Source organism: Oncorhynchus gorbuscha, linkage group LG13, assembly GCF_021184085.1.
Source record: "Oncorhynchus gorbuscha isolate QuinsamMale2020 ecotype Even-year linkage group LG13, OgorEven_v1.0, whole genome shotgun sequence".
Taxonomy (NCBI): Eukaryota; Metazoa; Chordata; class Actinopteri; order Salmoniformes; family Salmonidae; genus Oncorhynchus; species Oncorhynchus gorbuscha.
The window spans coordinates 36,811,142-36,829,960 of NC_060185.1; the positions used below are offsets into that span (position 1 = coordinate 36,811,142).

Here is an 18,819-nt window from a genome sequence, read left to right on the forward strand (position 1 = left end):
TGTGAATGAGTTTCCCTGACAGGACTGTGCTGTGAATGAGTTTCCCTGACAGGACTGTGCTGTGAATGAGTTTCCCTGACAGGAATATGCTGTGAATGAGTTTCCCTCACAGGACTATGCTGTGAATGAGTTTCCCTGACAGGACTATGCTGTGAATGAGTTTCCCTGACAGGACTGTGCTGTGAATGACTCTCCCTGACAGGATTGTGCTGTGAATGACTCTCCCTGACAGGATTGTGCTGTGAATGACTCTCCCTGACAGGACTGTGTTGTGAATGAGTTTCCCTGACAGGACTATGCTGTGAATGAGTTTCCCTCACAGGAATATGCTGTGAATGAGTTTACCTGACAGGACTGTGCTGTGAATGACTCTCCCTGACAGGACTATGCTGTGAATGAGTTTCCCTGACAGGACTGTGCTGTGAATGAGTTTCCCTGACAGGACTATGCTGTGAATGAGTTTCCCTGACAGGACTGTGCTGTGAATGAGTTTCCTGACAGGACTGTGCTGTGAATGAGTTTCCCTGACAGGACTGTGCTGTGAATGAGTTTCCCTGACAGGACTGTGCTGTGAATGAGTTTCCCTGACAGGACTATGCTGTGAATGAGTTTCCCTGACAGGACTATGCTGTGAATGAGTTTCCATGACAGGACTATGCTGTGAATGAGTTTCCATGACAGGACTATGCGGTGAATGAGTTTCCCTGACAGGACTATGCTGTGAATGAGTTTCCCTGACAGGACTATGCTGTGAATGAGTTTCCATGACAGGACTATGCTGTGAATGACTCTCCCTGACAGGACTATGCTGTGAATGAGTTTCCCTGACAGGACTATGCTGTGAATGAGTTTCCATGACAGGACTATGCTGTGAATGAGTTTCCATGACAGGACTATGCTGTGAATGACTCTCCCTGACAGGACTATGCTGTGAATGAGTTTCCATGACAGGACTATGCTGTGAATGAGTTTCCCTGACAGGACTATGCTGTGAATGAGTTTCCCTCACAGGACTATGCTGTGAATGAGTTTCCCTGACAGGACTATGCTGTGAATGAGTTTCCCTGACAGGACTATGCTGTGAATGACTCTCCCTGACAGGATTGTGCTGTGAATGACTCTCCCTGACAGGATTGTGCTGTGAATGACTCTCCCTGACAGGACTGTGCTGTGAATGAGTTTCCCTGACAGGACTATGCTGTGAATGAGTTTCCCTCACAGGAATATGCTGTGAATGAGTTTACCTGACAGGACTGTGCTGTGAATGAGTTTCCCTGACAGGACTATGCTGTGAATGAGTTTCCCTGACAGGACTATGCTGTGAATGACTCTCCCTGACAGGACTATGCTGTGAATGAGTTTCCCTGACAGGACTGTGCTGTGAATGACTCTCCCTGACAGGACTGTGCTGTGAATGACTCTCCCTGACAGGACTGTGCTGTGAATGACTCTCCCTGACAGGACTATGCTGTGAATGAGTTTCCCTGACAGGACTGTGCTGTGAATGAGTTTCCCGCGGCAAGCTGGGATGAGAACAGAGGAGGCTGGTAACCCAGACTACTGAAACGGAGATGACAGGACTATGCTGTGAATGAGTTTCCCTGACAGGACTATGCTGTGAATGACTCTCCCTGACAGGACTATGCTGTGAATGACTCTCCCTGACAGGACTATGCTGTGAATGAGTTTCCCTGACAGGACTATGCTGTGAATGAGTTTCCCTGACAGGACTATGCTGTGAATGAGTTTCCCTGACAGGACTATGCTGTGAATGAGTTTCCCTGACAGGACTATGCTGTGAATGACTCTCCCTGACAGGACTGTGCTGTGAATGAGTTTCCCTGACAGGACTGTGCTGTGAATGACTCTCCCTGACAGGACTATGCTGTGAATGAGTTTCCCTGACAGGACTATGCTGTGAATGAGTTTCCATGACAGGACTATGCTGTGAATGAGTTTCCCTAACAGGACTATGCTGTGAATGAGTTTCCCTCACAGGACTATGCTGTGAATGAGTTTCCCTGACAGGACTATGCTGTGAATGAGTTTCCCTGACAGGACTATGCTGTGAATGACTCTCCCTGACAGGACTATGCTGTGAATGAGTTTCCCTGACAGGACTATGCTGTGAATGAGTTTCCCTGACAGGACTATGCTTTGAATGAGTTTCCCTCACAGGAATATGCTGTGAATGAGTTTACCTGACAGGACTGTCCTGTGAATGACTCTCCCTGACAGGACTATGCTGTGAATGAGTATCCCTGACAGGACTTTGCTGTGAATGAGTTTCCCTGACAGGACTATGCTGTGAATGAGTTTCCCTCACAGGACTATGCTGTGAATGAGTTTCCCTGACAGGACTATGCTGTGAATGAGTTTCCCTGACAGGACTATGCTGTGAATGACTCTCCCTGACAGGATTGTGCTGTGAATGACACTCCCTGACAGGATTGTGCTGTGAATGACTCTCCCTGACAGGATTGTGCTGTGAATGACTCTCCCTGAAAGGACTGTGCTGTGAATGAGTTTCCCTCACAGGAATATGCTGTGAATGAGTTTACCTGACAGGACTGTGCTGTGAATGACTCTACCTGACAGGACTATGCTGTGAATGAGTTTCCCTGACAGGACTGTGCTGTGAATGAGTTTCCCTGACAGGACTATGATGTGAATGAGTTTCCCTCACAGGACTATGCTGTGAATGAGTTTCCCTGACAGGACTATGCTGTGAATGAGTTTCCCTGACAGGACTATGCTGTGAATGAGTTTCCCTGACAGGACTATGCTGTGAATGACTCTCCCTGACAGGACTATGCTGTGAATGACTCTCCCTGACAGGACTATGCTGTGAATGAGTTTCCCTGACAGGACTGTGCTGTGAATGACTCTCCCTGACAGGACTGTGCTGTGAATGACTCTCCCTGACAGGACTGTGCTGTGAATGACTCTCCCTGACAGGACTATGCTGTGAATGAGTTTCCCTGACAGGACTGTGCTGTGAATGAGTTTCCCTGACAGGACTATGCTGTGAATGAGTTTCCCTGACAGGACTATGCTGTGAATGACTCTCCCTGACAGGACTATGCTGTGAATGATTTTCCCTGACAGGACTATGCTGTGAATGAGTTTCCCTGACAGTACTATGCTGTGAATGAGTTTCCCTGACAGGACTATGCTGTGAATGAGTTTCCCTGACAGGACTATGCTGTGAATGACTCTCCTGACAGGACTGTGCTGTGAATGAGTTTCCCTGACAGGACTGTGCTGTGAATGACTCTCCCTGACAGGACTATGCTGTGAATGAGTTTCCCTGACAGGACTATGCTGTGAATGAGTTTCCATGACAGGACTATGCTGTGAATGAGTTTCCATGACAGGACTATGCTGTGAATGAGTTTCCCTGACAGGACTATGCTGTGAATGAGTTTCCCTCACAGGACTATGCTGTGAATGAGTTTCCCTGACAGGACTATGCTGTGAATGACTCTCCCTGACAGGATTGTGCTGTGAATGACTCTCCCTGACAGGACTGTGCTGTGAATGACTCTCCCTGACAGGACTGTGCTGTGAATGACTCTCCCTGACAGGACTATGCTGTGAATGATGCTGTGAATGAGTTTCCCTGACAGGACTGTGCTGTGAATGAGTTTCCCTGACAGGACTATGCTGTGAATGAGTTTCCCTGACAGGACTATGCTGTGAATGACTCTCCCTGACAGGACTATGCTGTGAATGACTCTCCCTGACAGGACTATGCTGTGAATGAGTTTCCCTGACAGGACTATGCTGTGAATGACTCTCCCTGACAGGACTGTGCTGTGAATGAGTTTCCCTGACAGGACTGTGCTGTGAATGAGTTTCCCTGACAGGACTGTGCTGTGAATGAGTTTCCCTGACAGGACTGTGCTGTGAATGAGTTTCCCTGACAGGACTGTGCTGTGAATGAGTTTCCCTGACAGGACTATGCTGTGAATGAGTTTCCCTGACAGGACTATGCTGTGAATGAGTTTCCCTGACAGGACTGTGCTGTGAATGAGTTTCCCTGACAGGACTATGCTGTGAATGAGTTTCCCTGACAGGACTATGCTGTGAATGACTCTCCCTGACAGGACTATGCTGTGAATGAGTTTCCCTCACAGGACTATGCTGTGAATGAGTTTCCCTGACAGGACTATGCTGTGAATGACTCTCCCTGACAGGATTGTGCTGTGAATGACTCTCCCTGACAGGACTGTGCTGTGAATGACTCTCCCTGACAGGACTGTGCTGTGAATGACTCTCCCTGACAGGACTATGCTGTGAATGAGTTTCCCTGACAGGACTGTGCTGTGAATGAGTTTCCCTGACAGGACTATTGCTGTGAATGAGTTTCCCTGACAGGACTATGCTGTGAATGACTCTCCCTGACAGGACTATGCTGTGAATGACTCTCCCTGACAGGACTATGCTGTGAATGAGTTTCCCTGACAGGACTATGCTGTGAATGACTCTCCCTGACAGGACTGTGCTGTGAATGAGTTTCCCTGACAGGACTGTGCTGTGAATGAGTTTCCCTGACAGGACTGTGCTGTGAATGAGTTTCCCTGACAGGACTGTGCTGTGAATGAGTTTCCCTGACAGGACTGTGCTGTGAATGAGTTTCCCTGACAGGACTATGCTGTGAATGAGTTTCCCTGACAGGACTATGCTGTGAATGAGTTTCCCTGACAGGACTGTGCTGTGAATGAGTTTCCATGACAGGACTATGCTGTGAATGAGTTTCCCTCACAGGAATATGCTGTGAATGAGTTTACCTGACAGGACTGTGCTGTGAATGACTCTACCTGACAGGACTATGCTGTGAATGAGTTTCCCTGACAGGACTGTGCTGTGAATGAGTTTCCCTGACAGGACTATGATGTGAATGAGTTTCCCTCACAGGACTATGCTGTGAATGAGTTTCCCTGACAGGACTATGCTGTGAATGAGTTTCCCTGACAGGACTATGCTGTGAATGAGTTTCCCTCACAGGACTATGCTGTGAATGATTTTCCCTGACAGGACTATGCTGTGAATGACTCTCCCTGACAGGACTATGCTGTGAATGAGTTTCCCTGACAGGACTTTGCTGTGAATGAGTTTCCCTGACAGGACTATGCTGTGAATGAGTTTCCCTCACAGGACTATGCTGTGAATGAGTTTCCCTGACAGGACTATGCTGTGAATGAGTTTCCCTGACAGGACTATGCTGTGAATGAGTTTCCCTGACAGGACTATGCTGTGAATGACTCTCCCTGACAGGATTGTGCTGTGAATGACTCTCCCTGACAGGATTGTGCTGTGAATGACTCTCCCTGACAGGATTGTGCTGTGAATGACTCTCCCTGACAGGACTGTGCTGTGAATGAGTTTCCCTGACAGGACTATGCTGTGAATGAGTTTCCCTCACAGGAATATGCTGTGAATGAGTTTACCTGACAGGACTGTGCTGTGAATGACTCTACCTGACAGGACTATGCTGTGAATGAGTTTCCCTGACAGGACTGTGCTGTGAATGAGTTTCCCTGACAGGACTATGATGTGAATGAGTTTCCCTGACAGGACTATGCTGTGAATGAGTTTCCCTGACAGGACTATGCTGTGAATGAGTTTCCCTGACAGGACTATGCTGTGAATGAGTTTCCCTGACAGGACTATGCTGTGAATGACTCTCCCTGACAGGACTATGCCGTGAATGAATCTCCCTGACAGGACTATGCTGTGAATGAGTTTCCCTGACAGGACTGTGCTGTGAATGACTCTCCCTGACAGGACTGTGCTGTGAATGACTCTCCCTGACAGGACTGTGCTGTGAATGACTCTCCCTGACAGGATTATGCTGTGAATGAGTTTCCCTGACAGGACTGTGCTGTGAATGAGTTTCCCTGACAGGACTATGCTGTGAATGAGTTTCCCTGACAGGACTATGCTGTGAATGACTCTCCCTGACAGGACTATGCTGTGAATGAGTTTCCCTGACAGGACTATGCTGTGAATGAGTTTCCCTGACAGTACTATGCTGTGAATGAGTTTCCCTGACAGGACTATGCTGTGAATGAGTTTCCCTGACAGGACTATGCTGTGAATGACTCTCCCTGACAGGACTGTGCTGTGAATGAGTTTCCCTGACAGGACTGTGCTGTGAATGACTCTCCCTGACAGGACTATGCTGTGAATGAGTTTCCCTGACAGGACTATGCTGTGAATGAGTTTCCATGACAGGACTATGCTGTGAATGAGTTTCCATGACAGGACTATGCTGTGAATGAGTTTCCCTGACAGGACTATGCTGTGAATGAGTTTCCCTCACAGGACTATGCTGTGAATGAGTTTCCCTGACAGGACTATGCTGTGAATGACTCTCCCTGACAGGATTGTGCTGTGAATGACTCTCCCTGACAGGACTGTGCTGTGAATGACTCTCCCTGACAGGACTGTGCTGTGAATGACTCTCCCTGACAGGACTATGCTGTGAATGAGTTTCCCTGACAGGACTGTGCTGTGAATGAGTTTCCCTGACAGGACTATGCTGTGATTGAGTTTCCCTGACAGGACTATGCTGTGAATGACTCTCCCTGACAGGACTATGCTGTGAATGACTCTCCCTGACAGGACTATGCTGTGAATGAGTTTCCCTGACAGGACTATGCTGTGAATGACTCTCCCTGACAGGACTGTGCTGTGAATGAGTTTCCCTGACAGGACTGTGCTGTGAATGAGTTTCCCTGACAGGACTGTGCTGTGAATGAGTTTCCCTGACAGGACTGTGCTGTGAATGAGTTTCCCTGACAGGACTGTGCTGTGAATGAGTTTCCCTGACAGGACTGTGCTGTGAATGAGTTTCCCTGACAGGACTATGCTGTGAATGAGTTTCCCTGACAGGACTATGCTGTGAATGAGTTTCCCTGACAGGACTGTGCTGTGAATGAGTTTCCATGACAGGACTATGCTGTGAATGAGTTTCCATGACAGGACTATGCTGTGAATGAGTTTCCATGACAGGACTATGCTGTGAATGAGTTTCCCTGACAGGACTATGCTGTGAATGAGTTTCCCTGACAGGACTATGCTGTGAATGACTTTCCATGCCAGGACTATGCTGTGAATGACTCTCCCTGACAGGACTATGCTGTGAATGAGTTTGAGTTTCCCTGACAGGACTATGCTGTGAATGAGTTTCCATCACAGGACTATGCTGTGAATGAGTTTCCCTGACAGGACTATGCTGTGAATGAGTTTCCATGACAGGACTATGCTGTGAATGAGTTTCCATGACAGGACTATGCTGTGAATGAGTTTCCATGACAGGACTATGCTGTAGTGCCACACGCCAAATCCTACTTGAAGGTAAAAGGGTAGAAATCTCACCCCACACAGATCCTGACAGATTGCTGTTTCCCTGGGGAAGCTATCAATCCGTATCCCTCCACCAACCTGCCAGGACTAGATTCTAGAGTCAGACATTTTTTTAACAGGGTTCCTGCTTATTTTAACCTGCTCTATTAATGTAGTCTAACTCTTTTTTCATTTTTTTTTACCACTTTGTCCTGCTGATATACAACAGCATGTGAAGTCTAGTAGAACAGAGGGCTTTTTGTCCTTAGAAGTGGTGCAAACCCAACACCTAACTCACTTCAGCTGGGCTTTGATTTAAAGGGGGAAAGGTGCTCAGCTTAACTGAGGCACATCGAAATAAAAAACATTTCTACCCCAGGACACTGGTGACCTTTCCAGAAAATTCACCAACATCAACAAACCAACACAGAATGGAACTGACACATCTGACACATCCCAATGAGCATTGTCTTTTAGATTCATTGATAGATGTTCCTTCCTGTTTCCCTGCAGGGAGGTCTGAATTCCATGGCCTATGTCAGGGTTGACCTGCTGGACATCAACGACAACAGACCAGTCTTCTACCCTGTGAGCTACGCCGTCAGCCTCAGCTCCCAGAGTGCACCTGGCACCTCTGTCGTCAAGGTTACGGCACTTGACCCCGACACTGGGGAGAACGGGAGGGTCACGTACCGAACCGTCCCCGGGGGCAACTCCCCCTTCTTCACCCTCAACAAAGACACAGGTTAGCGCTTTTACTGTAATACAGCTTTAACTATGACCAAAAATAAACAGGTTGGCGTTTTACTGTAATACAGCTTTAACTATCACCAAAAATTAAACAGGTTGGCGTTTTACTGTAATACAGCTTTAACTATGACCAAAACTAAACAGGTTGGCGTTTTACTGCAATACAGCTTTAACTATGACCAAAACTAAACAGGTTGGCGTTTTACTGTAATACAGCTTTAACTATGACCAAAACTAAACAGGTTGGTGCTTTTTTTTGTTATTTTAGTATTTTTTTTACTTCACCCTTTTCTCCTCAATTTTGTGGTAGTTTGGTGGTTACAGTAGTTACAGTCTTGTCTCATCGTTGCGACTCCCGTACGGACTCGGGAAGGCGAAGGTCGAGAGCCGTGCGTCCTCAGAAACACAATCCAAACAAGCCGCACTGCTTCTTGACACAATGCCCACTTAACCCGGAAGCCAGCCGCACCAATGTGTCGAAGGAAACACCATGCACCTGGCGACCATGTCAGCGTGCACTGCGCCCGGCCCGCCACAGGAGTACGGCGACCGGGATGTCAGCAACCGGGACAGGACTAGATTCTAGAGTCAGCGTTTTTAACAGGGTTCCTGCTGATTTGAACCTGCTCTATTAATGTGGTGCTGTGGGTACAGTATGTGTGTGTCCGTCCTCATGTCTGTGTGTGTATTTGGAGCTGTGTCTGACCTTGACCACTGTGTTTTGTGTCCTTTCTCCACCAGGTGTGATCTCCCTGTCCCGGTCGCTGCACGGCAAGGCCAACACGGTGATCCCCATGGTGGTTTCAGCCCAGGACAGAGGGGGTCTGGCAGCACTGGTCAACGCCCGGGTCAACATCAGTGTGGTGGCAGGCCTGGTGGCGCCCCCTGTGTTCGAACACAGCCAGTACAGCTTCACTGTGTCTGAAGACGTACTGCGAGGGACTGAGGTTGGCATCGTACAGGCCATCAGTAAGAACGGTGGGTGTGACTTGGAATTAGAACTTATGATTGGTTAAGGACTGCTAACATCTGTTTAAAAGTATGTGTGTGTGTGTGTGTTGGGTGGGTAATGTGTGTGTGTGTGGGCAGTATGTGCTGAAAGGACTCACTGGGGTGTTCTGTGCTCCCTCTTTGCTACATGTACCAATTGTTCAAATAGGCAGTGAGCCACTGTACACACCTAGTTTAGAAATCACATTAATCACAAATTCCATCCCAGCACATTGTTTTTATAGTCATTACTTTGGATATTTAGGGCTCTGTCATAGTGTAAAAGACTTGAAAAATGACTGAGGGGGAGTATATTGTAACTGAAGTGGTCTCTGTCTGGTCTGGTCCTGGTCTCCTCGTCTGGAGTGGCTCTGGATCTTGTCAACTCACTTCAAAAGATACAAATAATCTCCCACACACACAATTGGATCTGTATTCACTGTCACGAACCGGCTCAGAGTCTGTAACAAAAACAGAGACAACGTGGAGATAAGTTAATAAATATATTTATTAACCTAAGTAAACTAAATACAATTAACAATGGTGTGTGTAGTCAGTAGTGTAAGGGAGTGGAGTAGGGAGAGAGAATTCGGCAGACAGAGTGGGAGGGTCGTCAGTCACACAAACAAATTGACCCAGCCTCGAGGGGGTACGTGTTCACACTTCCACTTGCACAACCTTTGTAGTGTTCAGTGATCTTCAACAGCTGTTCTTTAGTACATAATTCTAACAGTTCCTCTGATGGAAAGCGAATTAACGTCTATATTAGACGTCTTAGTCAGAAGTCAATCATTTTAAAATATAATATCGCTCTTCCCCTCTGCTGAAGACACCAGAACAGACCACACGAGAAATGACAATCACACTGGGCACCACAGGAGAGAGATGAGATATATATAGAGCTTCCCCCAAAACCTATAGTAACTCAACCCTAGTATTTGTGCGGATTTGCGGTGGGTAATTACACACTGTAGCCTGCTGGCAAGGAAATGTACCACCTAGCATGCTGGCAAATTCCCCCAAGCCATGGATGTGCCCCTGAGACAACTGCTCAGTCCAGACACCACACAAAAATAACAAACAAAATAACCATGCCCATTGTATTCTAAAGTGAAACACGTCGCTAAGCCTAACAGGGGAAAAAGAAAGGCTATAGCTCCAGGTAAGTGTGACTACCCTACCCAAATCTCCCACTGTGGTACACAGCCAATTGTTCTCACCTCCTCAGACCGATGTCCCAACAGTGAGTAGAGCAAGAGTCTCCAGCCTGGGCAGGGCCTGGAAACTAACCAATATACTCTCTCCAACACAGCACACAATCCACCGCAGTGGCAAGTTTACCAACCATACAAAGGCAACCAACACTGGGCACCAAACATTACAACTCAAACAAGCTGGAACAAAAGACGCAAACAAAGCCCCTACAGATTTTAACATTAACTCCACGTTTTCTCCCAAACACAGTACCTTCAAAATCCTGGACGAGCCCCCACTTATCACGAACCGGCTCAGAGTTGGTAACAAAAACGGAGACAACGTGGAGATAAGGAATAACAAAATATATTTATTAACTTAAGTAAACTAAATACAATTAACAACGGTATGTGTAGTCAGTAGTGTAAGGGAGTGGTTGCTTGCATAAATGTGATAATGAGGGGTGTTGAAACGTGCCAACGCAAATAAGCTAAACAGCGAAAAACAAAATCTATCAGTGTGTCTTTATGGAGAGAGTCTCCCCAATGAATGGGAAGAGGTGTATTCATCCCGGGACACACCCGAGTCCAGGTGTGTCTCATTTCGCTGACGACCCTCCCGGCTCCGCCCCCCTACATCCTATTTAAGGAAAACATGAGCAAATAGAAAGAATTCGGCAGACAGAGTGGGAGTGTCGTCACATCACACACATGCACTAACTCACACACACACCCACACAGATATGCACTCATACACATACATTCATGCTACTATACACACACATCACAACTGCTACTACCAGACTCTTGTTATGATTGCTAAATACTGCACAAATTCAACACTTGCCCCCAATCCCCCTTTCTGCAATACACGTGTAAATATTGGACTATAAATTGTGCCTTCCCGCATTATACTTTTATTATCTTTTTTTTAACCCCTTTTTCTCCCCAATTTCGTGGTATCCAATTGGTAGTTACAGTCTTGTCTCGTCGCTGCAACTCCCCAATGGACTCGGGAGAGGCGAAGGTCGAGTGCCGTGCGTCCGCCGAAACACAACCCAGCCAAGCCGCACTGATTCTTGACACAATGCCCACTTGACCCGGAAGCCAGCCGCACCAATGTGTCGGAGGAAACACCGTACACCTGGCGACCGTGTCAGCTTGCACTGCGCCCGGCCCGCCACAGGAGTCGCTAGTATGTGATGGGACAAGGACATCCCTGCCGGCCAAACCCTCCCCTAACCCTGACAACGCTGAGGCAATTGTGCACCGCCCCATGGGTCTCCCGGTCGCGCCGGGCTGCGACAGAGCCTGGACTTGAACCCAGAATCTCTGCTGGCACAGCTAGCACAGCGATGCAGTGCTTTAGAACACAGCAGCACTCAGGGGGCGTTGTTGCATTGTTGAGAAGGAACCTGCAAGTAAGCATTTCGTTGGACAGTGTATACCATGTGTATCCTGTACATACAGGATAATAATAATACATTAAACTTGAAACTTCCCCTGTCTGTTCCCAGGCGTCCTCAGTAAGGACATCCTGTACAGCATCTCCTCTGGAGACCCTGCTGGCTACTTCACCGTGGACCCAGAGAGCGGAGCCCTGCGGACCAGCCTTCCTCTGGACCACGAGGCCCAGCCCTCTCTAACCCTGGAGCTCCAGGCTCGTAGCGGCAGCCCCCCTGCCTTCGGTCAGACCCAGGTCCACATCACAATCCAGGACATCAACGACAACACTCCTGCCTTCCTGCCCTCCTCTTCCGAGTCTCTCCTACTACCGGAGCACACAAAGATGGGGACCATGGTCTACCGCGTCCAGGCCCAAGACCGGGACTCCGGTATCAATGGCCAGGTGACCTTTGACCTTTCCACCACCGCAACCTCAAGCGGAGGTCAAAGAACCTTTTCCATGGAGCGTAGTACAGGGGAGATCCGGCTGGTCGGCGAGCTGTCGTACGACGTAACGCAGCGCTATGACCTGACGGTGACAGCTAAAGATGGTGGCGCTCCCCAGCTGAGCTCTACCATGATGCTTGTGGTGCACGTCCAGGCGGAGAACGACCACGGTCCCGTGTTCGACACCCTGACCTATCGCGTGGAGCTGAGGGAGAACACCCCGCTCAGCACATGCTTCCTACAGGTATGTTCAGTAGATTGTTCAACTAACTGTCAACAACATTTCAACTAACTACTCCTAACCCTAATCCCAGAAAGCTGTTATGTATCAACAGAGTTGCAGTTGATAGGTTGTTGATAGTTTGAGTATCTGTAGATCGTCTACCGGGGACTATCCAAATAATGTGCAAACCTTTATTGTCACCAAGAGGAAAACTGTCTTGGAAACAATTCTGCTGTATATAAGAAAATGATATTGAGGGCGGGTTTCCCAGACCCAGACTACAGTAATAATTTCCTAGAATAGAAACAATTAAAATTTCCATTGAAATTGTTTTGTTGTCCAAAATAGGCTTCATCTGTATCTGCGAAACTGTACCAATATCAAATCAAATGTATTTATATAGCCCTTCATACATCAGCTGATATATCAAAATGCTGTACAGAAACCAAGCCTAAAACGCCAAACAGCAAGCAATGCAGGTGTAGAAGCACTGTGGCTAGGAAAAACTCCCTAGAAAAGCCAAAACCTAGAGAGGAACCAGGCTATGAGGGGTGGCCAGTCCTATTCTGGCTATGCCGGGTGGAGATTATAACAGATTATGGCCAAAATGTTCAAATGTTCATAATGGTATAGTCATGGTCAAATAATAATCACAGTAGTTGTCGAGTACCTCAGGAGTTTTTTAAATTTATTTTACCTTTATTTAACTAGGGAAGTCAGTTAAGAACAAATTCTTATTTTCAATGACGGCCTAGGAACAGTGGGTTAACTGCCTGTTCAGGGGCAGAACGACAGATTTGTACCTTGTCAGCTCGGGGGTTTGAACAACACTCTAACCACTAGACTACCCTGCCGCCCCAAAGGAGTAAATATCAGTTGGCTTTTCATAACCAATCATTTTTTATTTTTTATTTATTTGACCTTTTACCTTTTAAATTTATTTTACCTTTATTTAACCAGGCAAGTCAGTTAAGAACACATTCTTATTTTCAATGACGGCCTGGGAACAGTGGGTTAACTGCCTGTTCAGGGGCAGAACGACAGATTTGTACCTTGTCAGCTCGGGGGTTTGAACTCGCAACCTTCCGGTTACTAGTCCAACGCTCTAACCACTAGGCTACCCTGCCACCCCCCATTGAGAGTATCTCTACCGCTCCTGCTGTCTCTAGAGAGTTGATAACAGCAGGTCCGGGACAGGTAGCACGTCCGGTGAACAGGTCAGGGTTCCATAGCCACAGGCAGATCAGTTGAAACTGGAGCAGCAGCATGGCCATGTGGACTGGGGACAGCAAGGAGTCATCATTCCAGATAGTCCTGAGGCATGGTCCTAGGCCCAGGTCCTCTGAGAGAGAGAAAGAAAGAAAGAGAGAGAATTAGAAGGAGCATACTTAAATTTACACAGGACACCGGATAAGACAGGAGAAATACTCCAGATATACCAAACTGACCCTTGCCACCAGTAAGCCAAACCAGATATAACCCCACCCACTTTGACTCAGCACCCTAGAGGGATATCTTCAACCACCAACTTACCATCCTAGGGCTAGAGGAAGAACATGAATCCCAGTGGAGGGAGATGGAAGGGAAGCCAGTGACTCAGCCCCTGTAATAGGGTTAGAGGAAGGAATCCCAGAGACAGCAAGGGCGGTTCGTTGCTCCAGAGCCTTTCCATTCACCTTCACACTCCTGGGCCAGACTACACTCAATCATATGACCTACTGAAGAGATGAGTCTTCAGTAAAGACTTAAAGGTTGAGACCGAGTCTGCATCTCTCACATGGGTAGGCAGACCATTCCATAAAAATTGAGCTCTATAGGAGAAAGCCCTGCCTCCAGCTGTTTGCTTAGGAATTTTAGGGACAATTAGGAGGCCTGCGTCTTGTGACCGTAGCGTACATGTAGGTATGTATAGCAGGACCAAATCAGAAAGATAGGTAGGAGCAAGCCCATGTAATGCTTTGTAGGTTAGCAGTAAAACCTTGAAATCAGCCCTTGCCTTAACAGGAAGCCAGTGTAGGGAGTGTATGATCAAATTTTTGGGTTCTAGTCAGGATTCTAGCAGCCGTATTTAACACTAACTGAAGTGTATTTAGTGCTTTATCTGGGTAGCCAGAAAGTAGAGCATTGCAGTAGTCTAGCCTAGAAGTAACAAAAGCATGAATACATTTTTCTGCATCATTTTTGGACAGAAAGTTTCTGATTTTTGCAATGTTACGTAGATGGAAAAAAGTTGTCCTTGAAACAGTCTTGATATGTTCGTCAAAAGAGAGATCAGGGTCCAGAGTAACGCCGAGGTCCTTCACAGTTTCATTTGAGACGACTGTACAACCATCAAGATTAATTGTCAGATTCAGCAGAAGATCTCTTTGTTTCTTGGGACCTAGAACAAGCATCTCTGTTTTGTCCGAGTTTAAAAGTATAAAGTTTGCAGCCATCCACTTCCTTATGTCTGAAACACAGGCTTTTAGCGAGGGCAATTTTGGGGCATCACCATGTTTCATTGCACTGTACAGCTGTGTGCCATCCGCATAGCAGTGAAAGTTAACATTATGTTTTCGAATGACATCCCCAAGTGATAAAATATATAGTGAAAATAATAGTTGTCCTAAAACGGAACCTTGAGGAACACCGAAATTTACAGTTGATTTGTCAGAGGACAAACCATTCACAGAGACAAACTGATATCTTTCCGACAGATAAGATCTAAACCAATATCTGCTACACTTCATGTATACTGTTGTTCATCTACAGGTTGAAAGGGGAACATTGTCTTGGACATATTTTGCTGTATATAACAATAGACAATATTTATGATTAAGGACTTAATTCATCCATCTACAGGTGCGAGCTCTGAGCCGGGACACCGTGGGTTCAGGGTCCTCCTCTCCACTGGCATTCCACCTGAGACCTGACGGAGACGCAGCAGGGTTTGGCATCGCAGTAGATAGCGGCTGGCTGTTTGTGAAGAGTGCCCTGGACAGAGAGGTGAAGGACATGTGACAGGAAGATATATAAACATTTCCAGACCCGCACACTGAATGCTCATTTAAAACTTCTTAGGGCTGAGATCCCGCTAACAGGATCGTGCAGGGCGCCAAATTCATAACAACAGAAATCCCATAATTAGAAATTCCTCAAACATAGAAGTATTTCACACCATTTTAAAGATACACTTCTTGTTAATCCCACCACAGTGACCGATTTCAAAAAGGGCTTTACGGCGAAAGCACCACAAACGATTATGTTAGGTCAGAGCCAAGCCACAGAAAAGCACAGCCATTTTTTCCAGCCAAAGGAGTCACAAAAATAACCTTTGATGATCTTCATCAGATGACACTCATAGGACTTAATGTTACACAATACATGTATGTTTTGCTTGATAAAGTTCATATTTACATTAAAAAATCTCAGTATACATTGGCGGGTTATGTTCAATAGTTCCAAAAACATCCAGTGATTTTGCAGAGAGTCACATCAATTTACAGAAATTCTCATAATAAATGTTGATGAAAATACAAGTGTTATGCATGGAACTTTAGATACACTTCTCCTTAATGCAACCGCTGTGTCAGATTTAAAAAAATATTTACGTTAAAGCAAACCATGCAATAGCTGAGTACGGCGCTCAGAGGTCAAACAAGCCAAAAAGATATCTGCCATACTGTGCAGTCAACAGAAGTCAGAAATAACATTATAAATATTGACTTACCTTTGATGATCTTCATCAGAATGCACTCCCAGGAATCCCAGTTCCACAATAAATGTTTTGTTCGATAATGTCTATCATTTATGTCCAAATAGCTACTTTTGTTAGCTCATTTTGTAAACAAATCCAAACTCATGAAGCATGTTCACTAGGAGCAGACGAAATGTCAAAAAGTTCCGTTACAGTCCGTAGAAACATGTCAAACGATGTATAGAATCAATCTTTAGGATGTTTTTAACATACATCTTCAATAATGTTCCAACCGGAGAATTCCTTTGTCTGTAGAAAATCAATGGAACAGAGCTCGCTCTCACGTGAACCAGCGTCACGAGCTTGTGGCACTCTGCCAGACCACTGACACAAAGAGCCCTTATGAGCCCCTCCTTTACAGTAGAAGCCTCATACAAGTTTCTAAAGACTGTTGACATCTCGTGGAAGCCTTAGGAACATTACCAATGTCGCACTGTATCTTCAATAAGGAATGAGTTGAAAAACGACCAACGTCAGATTTCCCACTTCCTGGTTGGATTTTCTCTCAGGTTTTTGCCTGCCATATGAGTTCTGTTATACTCAGAGACATCATTCAAACAGTTTTAGAAACTTCAGAGTGTTTTCCATCCAAATATACTATCAATATGCATATATTAACAACCGGGACTGAGTAGCAGGCAGTTTACTTTGGGCACCTCTGGTCACCTTATTCCTCCAAGCTACTCAATACTGCCCCCAGCCATATTAAACCACTTTGATTGACATCGATCATGTAGATCTCATTCATGTTGACATTAGACCTCTTTAGAGACCTGAAAACATCTGACTAACTTTCATTTATAATGTAATGTCCCTTTAATGTGCGTCCATGACCTTTGCCCAGGTGAAGGACATGTACATGTTGATGGTTCTGGCCACGGCAGGCCACGGGCAGCTGAAGAAGACGGGCAGTGCCACAGTGAGGGTGTCGGTGACCGATGAGAACGACAACTCTCCCCGTCTGATCCAGGCGAGGGCTTTCCTGGCCGTGAAAGAGAACCTTCCGGCGGGTTCAGGGTTCGGACGGGTGTTGGCTACGGACCGCGACACGGGCCTCAACAGCAGGCTCAGTTACAGACTTTTACACCCAGACAGACACTTCCAGATCAACTCACACACAGGTAGTTCAAAGACTGCTAATGAATGGAATAAAAAAATGTGCACTGAGTGTGCAAAACATTAAGAACACCTTACTAATATTGAGTTACACCCCCCCCCCCCCCCTTGCCCTCAGAACAGCCTCAATTCATCGGGGCATGGACTCTACAAGGTGTCGAAAGTGTTCCACAGGGATGCTGGCCCATGTTGACTCCAATGCTTCCCACTGTTGTGTCAAGTTGGGTGGATGTCATTTGGGTGGTGGACTATTCTTGATGCACACGGGAAACTGTTGAGCATGAAAAACCCAGCAGCACTGCAGTTCTTGATAAAAACCAGTGTGCCTGGCACCTACAACCATACCCCATTCAATGGCACTTACACAATCCATGTTTCAATTATCTCAAGGCTTAACAATCCTTCTTTAACCTGCCTCCCCTTCATCTACACTGATTGAAGTGGATTTAACAAGTGACACCAATAAGCGATCATAGCTTTCACCAGGTCACCTGGTCAGTCTATGTCATGGAAAGAGCAGGTGCTCCTAATGTTTTGTACACTCAGTGTTTAACAACTTTATATTTACCACAGGCACTTCAGATGTGGCATTCAGAATAGACACACAACACTACAGTTTACATGACCATTCATTCTCACTCCTTCTCCTACTGTAGGTCCCTGGTCTGTCCCTGGCCTGTCTGTTCTCTGTGATAGTAAATCAGGTTATCTGCAGTGTTGAGGGTTCCTGCTGGGCCCTAATTGACCTGCTGTGACTGTGGGACTGTGTGTAGTTGCTTGCCAGGGGCTGATCATTCTAACCTCCACTGCAGCTGTTCAGGTTCCTGCCATGCCATTGTGTGTGTATGTGTGCGTGTCTGTATGTTTGTGGGTGCGTGTCTGTATGTTTGTGGGTGATCAAAGACTACCGTCCTCCCTTTAATTTCTCATCATTACTCCTCCTCCCTCCTATCTCTCTCTCTCCCTCAGGTGAGATCAGTACCCGTGTAGGTCTGGACAGGGAGCAGCAGAGTAGTTACCAGGTGTTGTTGGTGGTCCAGGATGGAGGTACTCCCCCGCGCAGCGCTACAGGGACAGCCTTCATCACCGTCCTGGATGAGAACGACAACACTCCCTCCTTCAGACACAGCCAGCCTGGCAGAGGACTGACCATGCAGGTGATACTGAGGCTGCCTCTCAAATGGCCCCCTATTCTATATATTCTATATTACTTTTGACAAGGGTCCTTAGAGGATGGGATCTTACATGATATGTTAGTGGTCAGCGTTGAGAAGGAAACAAAGTCACCGTTTTACCTTGTGATGTCCTTCTGTAGGTGGTGGAGGGCCAGACATCAGGTCTACTGCTGGGGAAAGTACAGGCCAATGACCCTGATGTGGGAGAGAACGGCACTGTGTACTACTCCATGTCAGGTGAGAGAGGGATGGAAGGAGGGAGAGAGGGAGGGATTGTGTGTGAGTTAATGATTGAAGATGACATTTTACGCTATTTTCTGCCGTTGAGTGATTATGTGAGGAATGCATTGTTTCCTTCTGGCATTGTTTCCAAAAAGACTCTGTAACAAT

General features: G+C 46.6%; 1 protein-coding gene across 1 annotated transcript in view; it reads left to right on the forward strand.

Moving 5' to 3' along the window:
* Window positions 1-18,819, forward strand: part of LOC123992814 (protocadherin-16-like) — a 226,115-nt gene that overhangs the window by 173,636 nt on the left and 33,660 nt on the right. Inside the window, exons 4-10 of the mRNA XM_046294350.1 lie at window positions 7,867-8,098; window positions 8,845-9,081; window positions 11,804-12,423; window positions 15,244-15,387; window positions 16,983-17,259; window positions 18,224-18,411; window positions 18,570-18,666. Of these exons, the coding sequence (XP_046150306.1) occupies window positions 7,867-8,098; window positions 8,845-9,081; window positions 11,804-12,423; window positions 15,244-15,387; window positions 16,983-17,259; window positions 18,224-18,411; window positions 18,570-18,666 (1,795 nt within the window). The remainder of the gene's footprint in view (window positions 1-7,866; window positions 8,099-8,844; window positions 9,082-11,803; window positions 12,424-15,243; window positions 15,388-16,982; window positions 17,260-18,223; window positions 18,412-18,569; window positions 18,667-18,819) is intronic.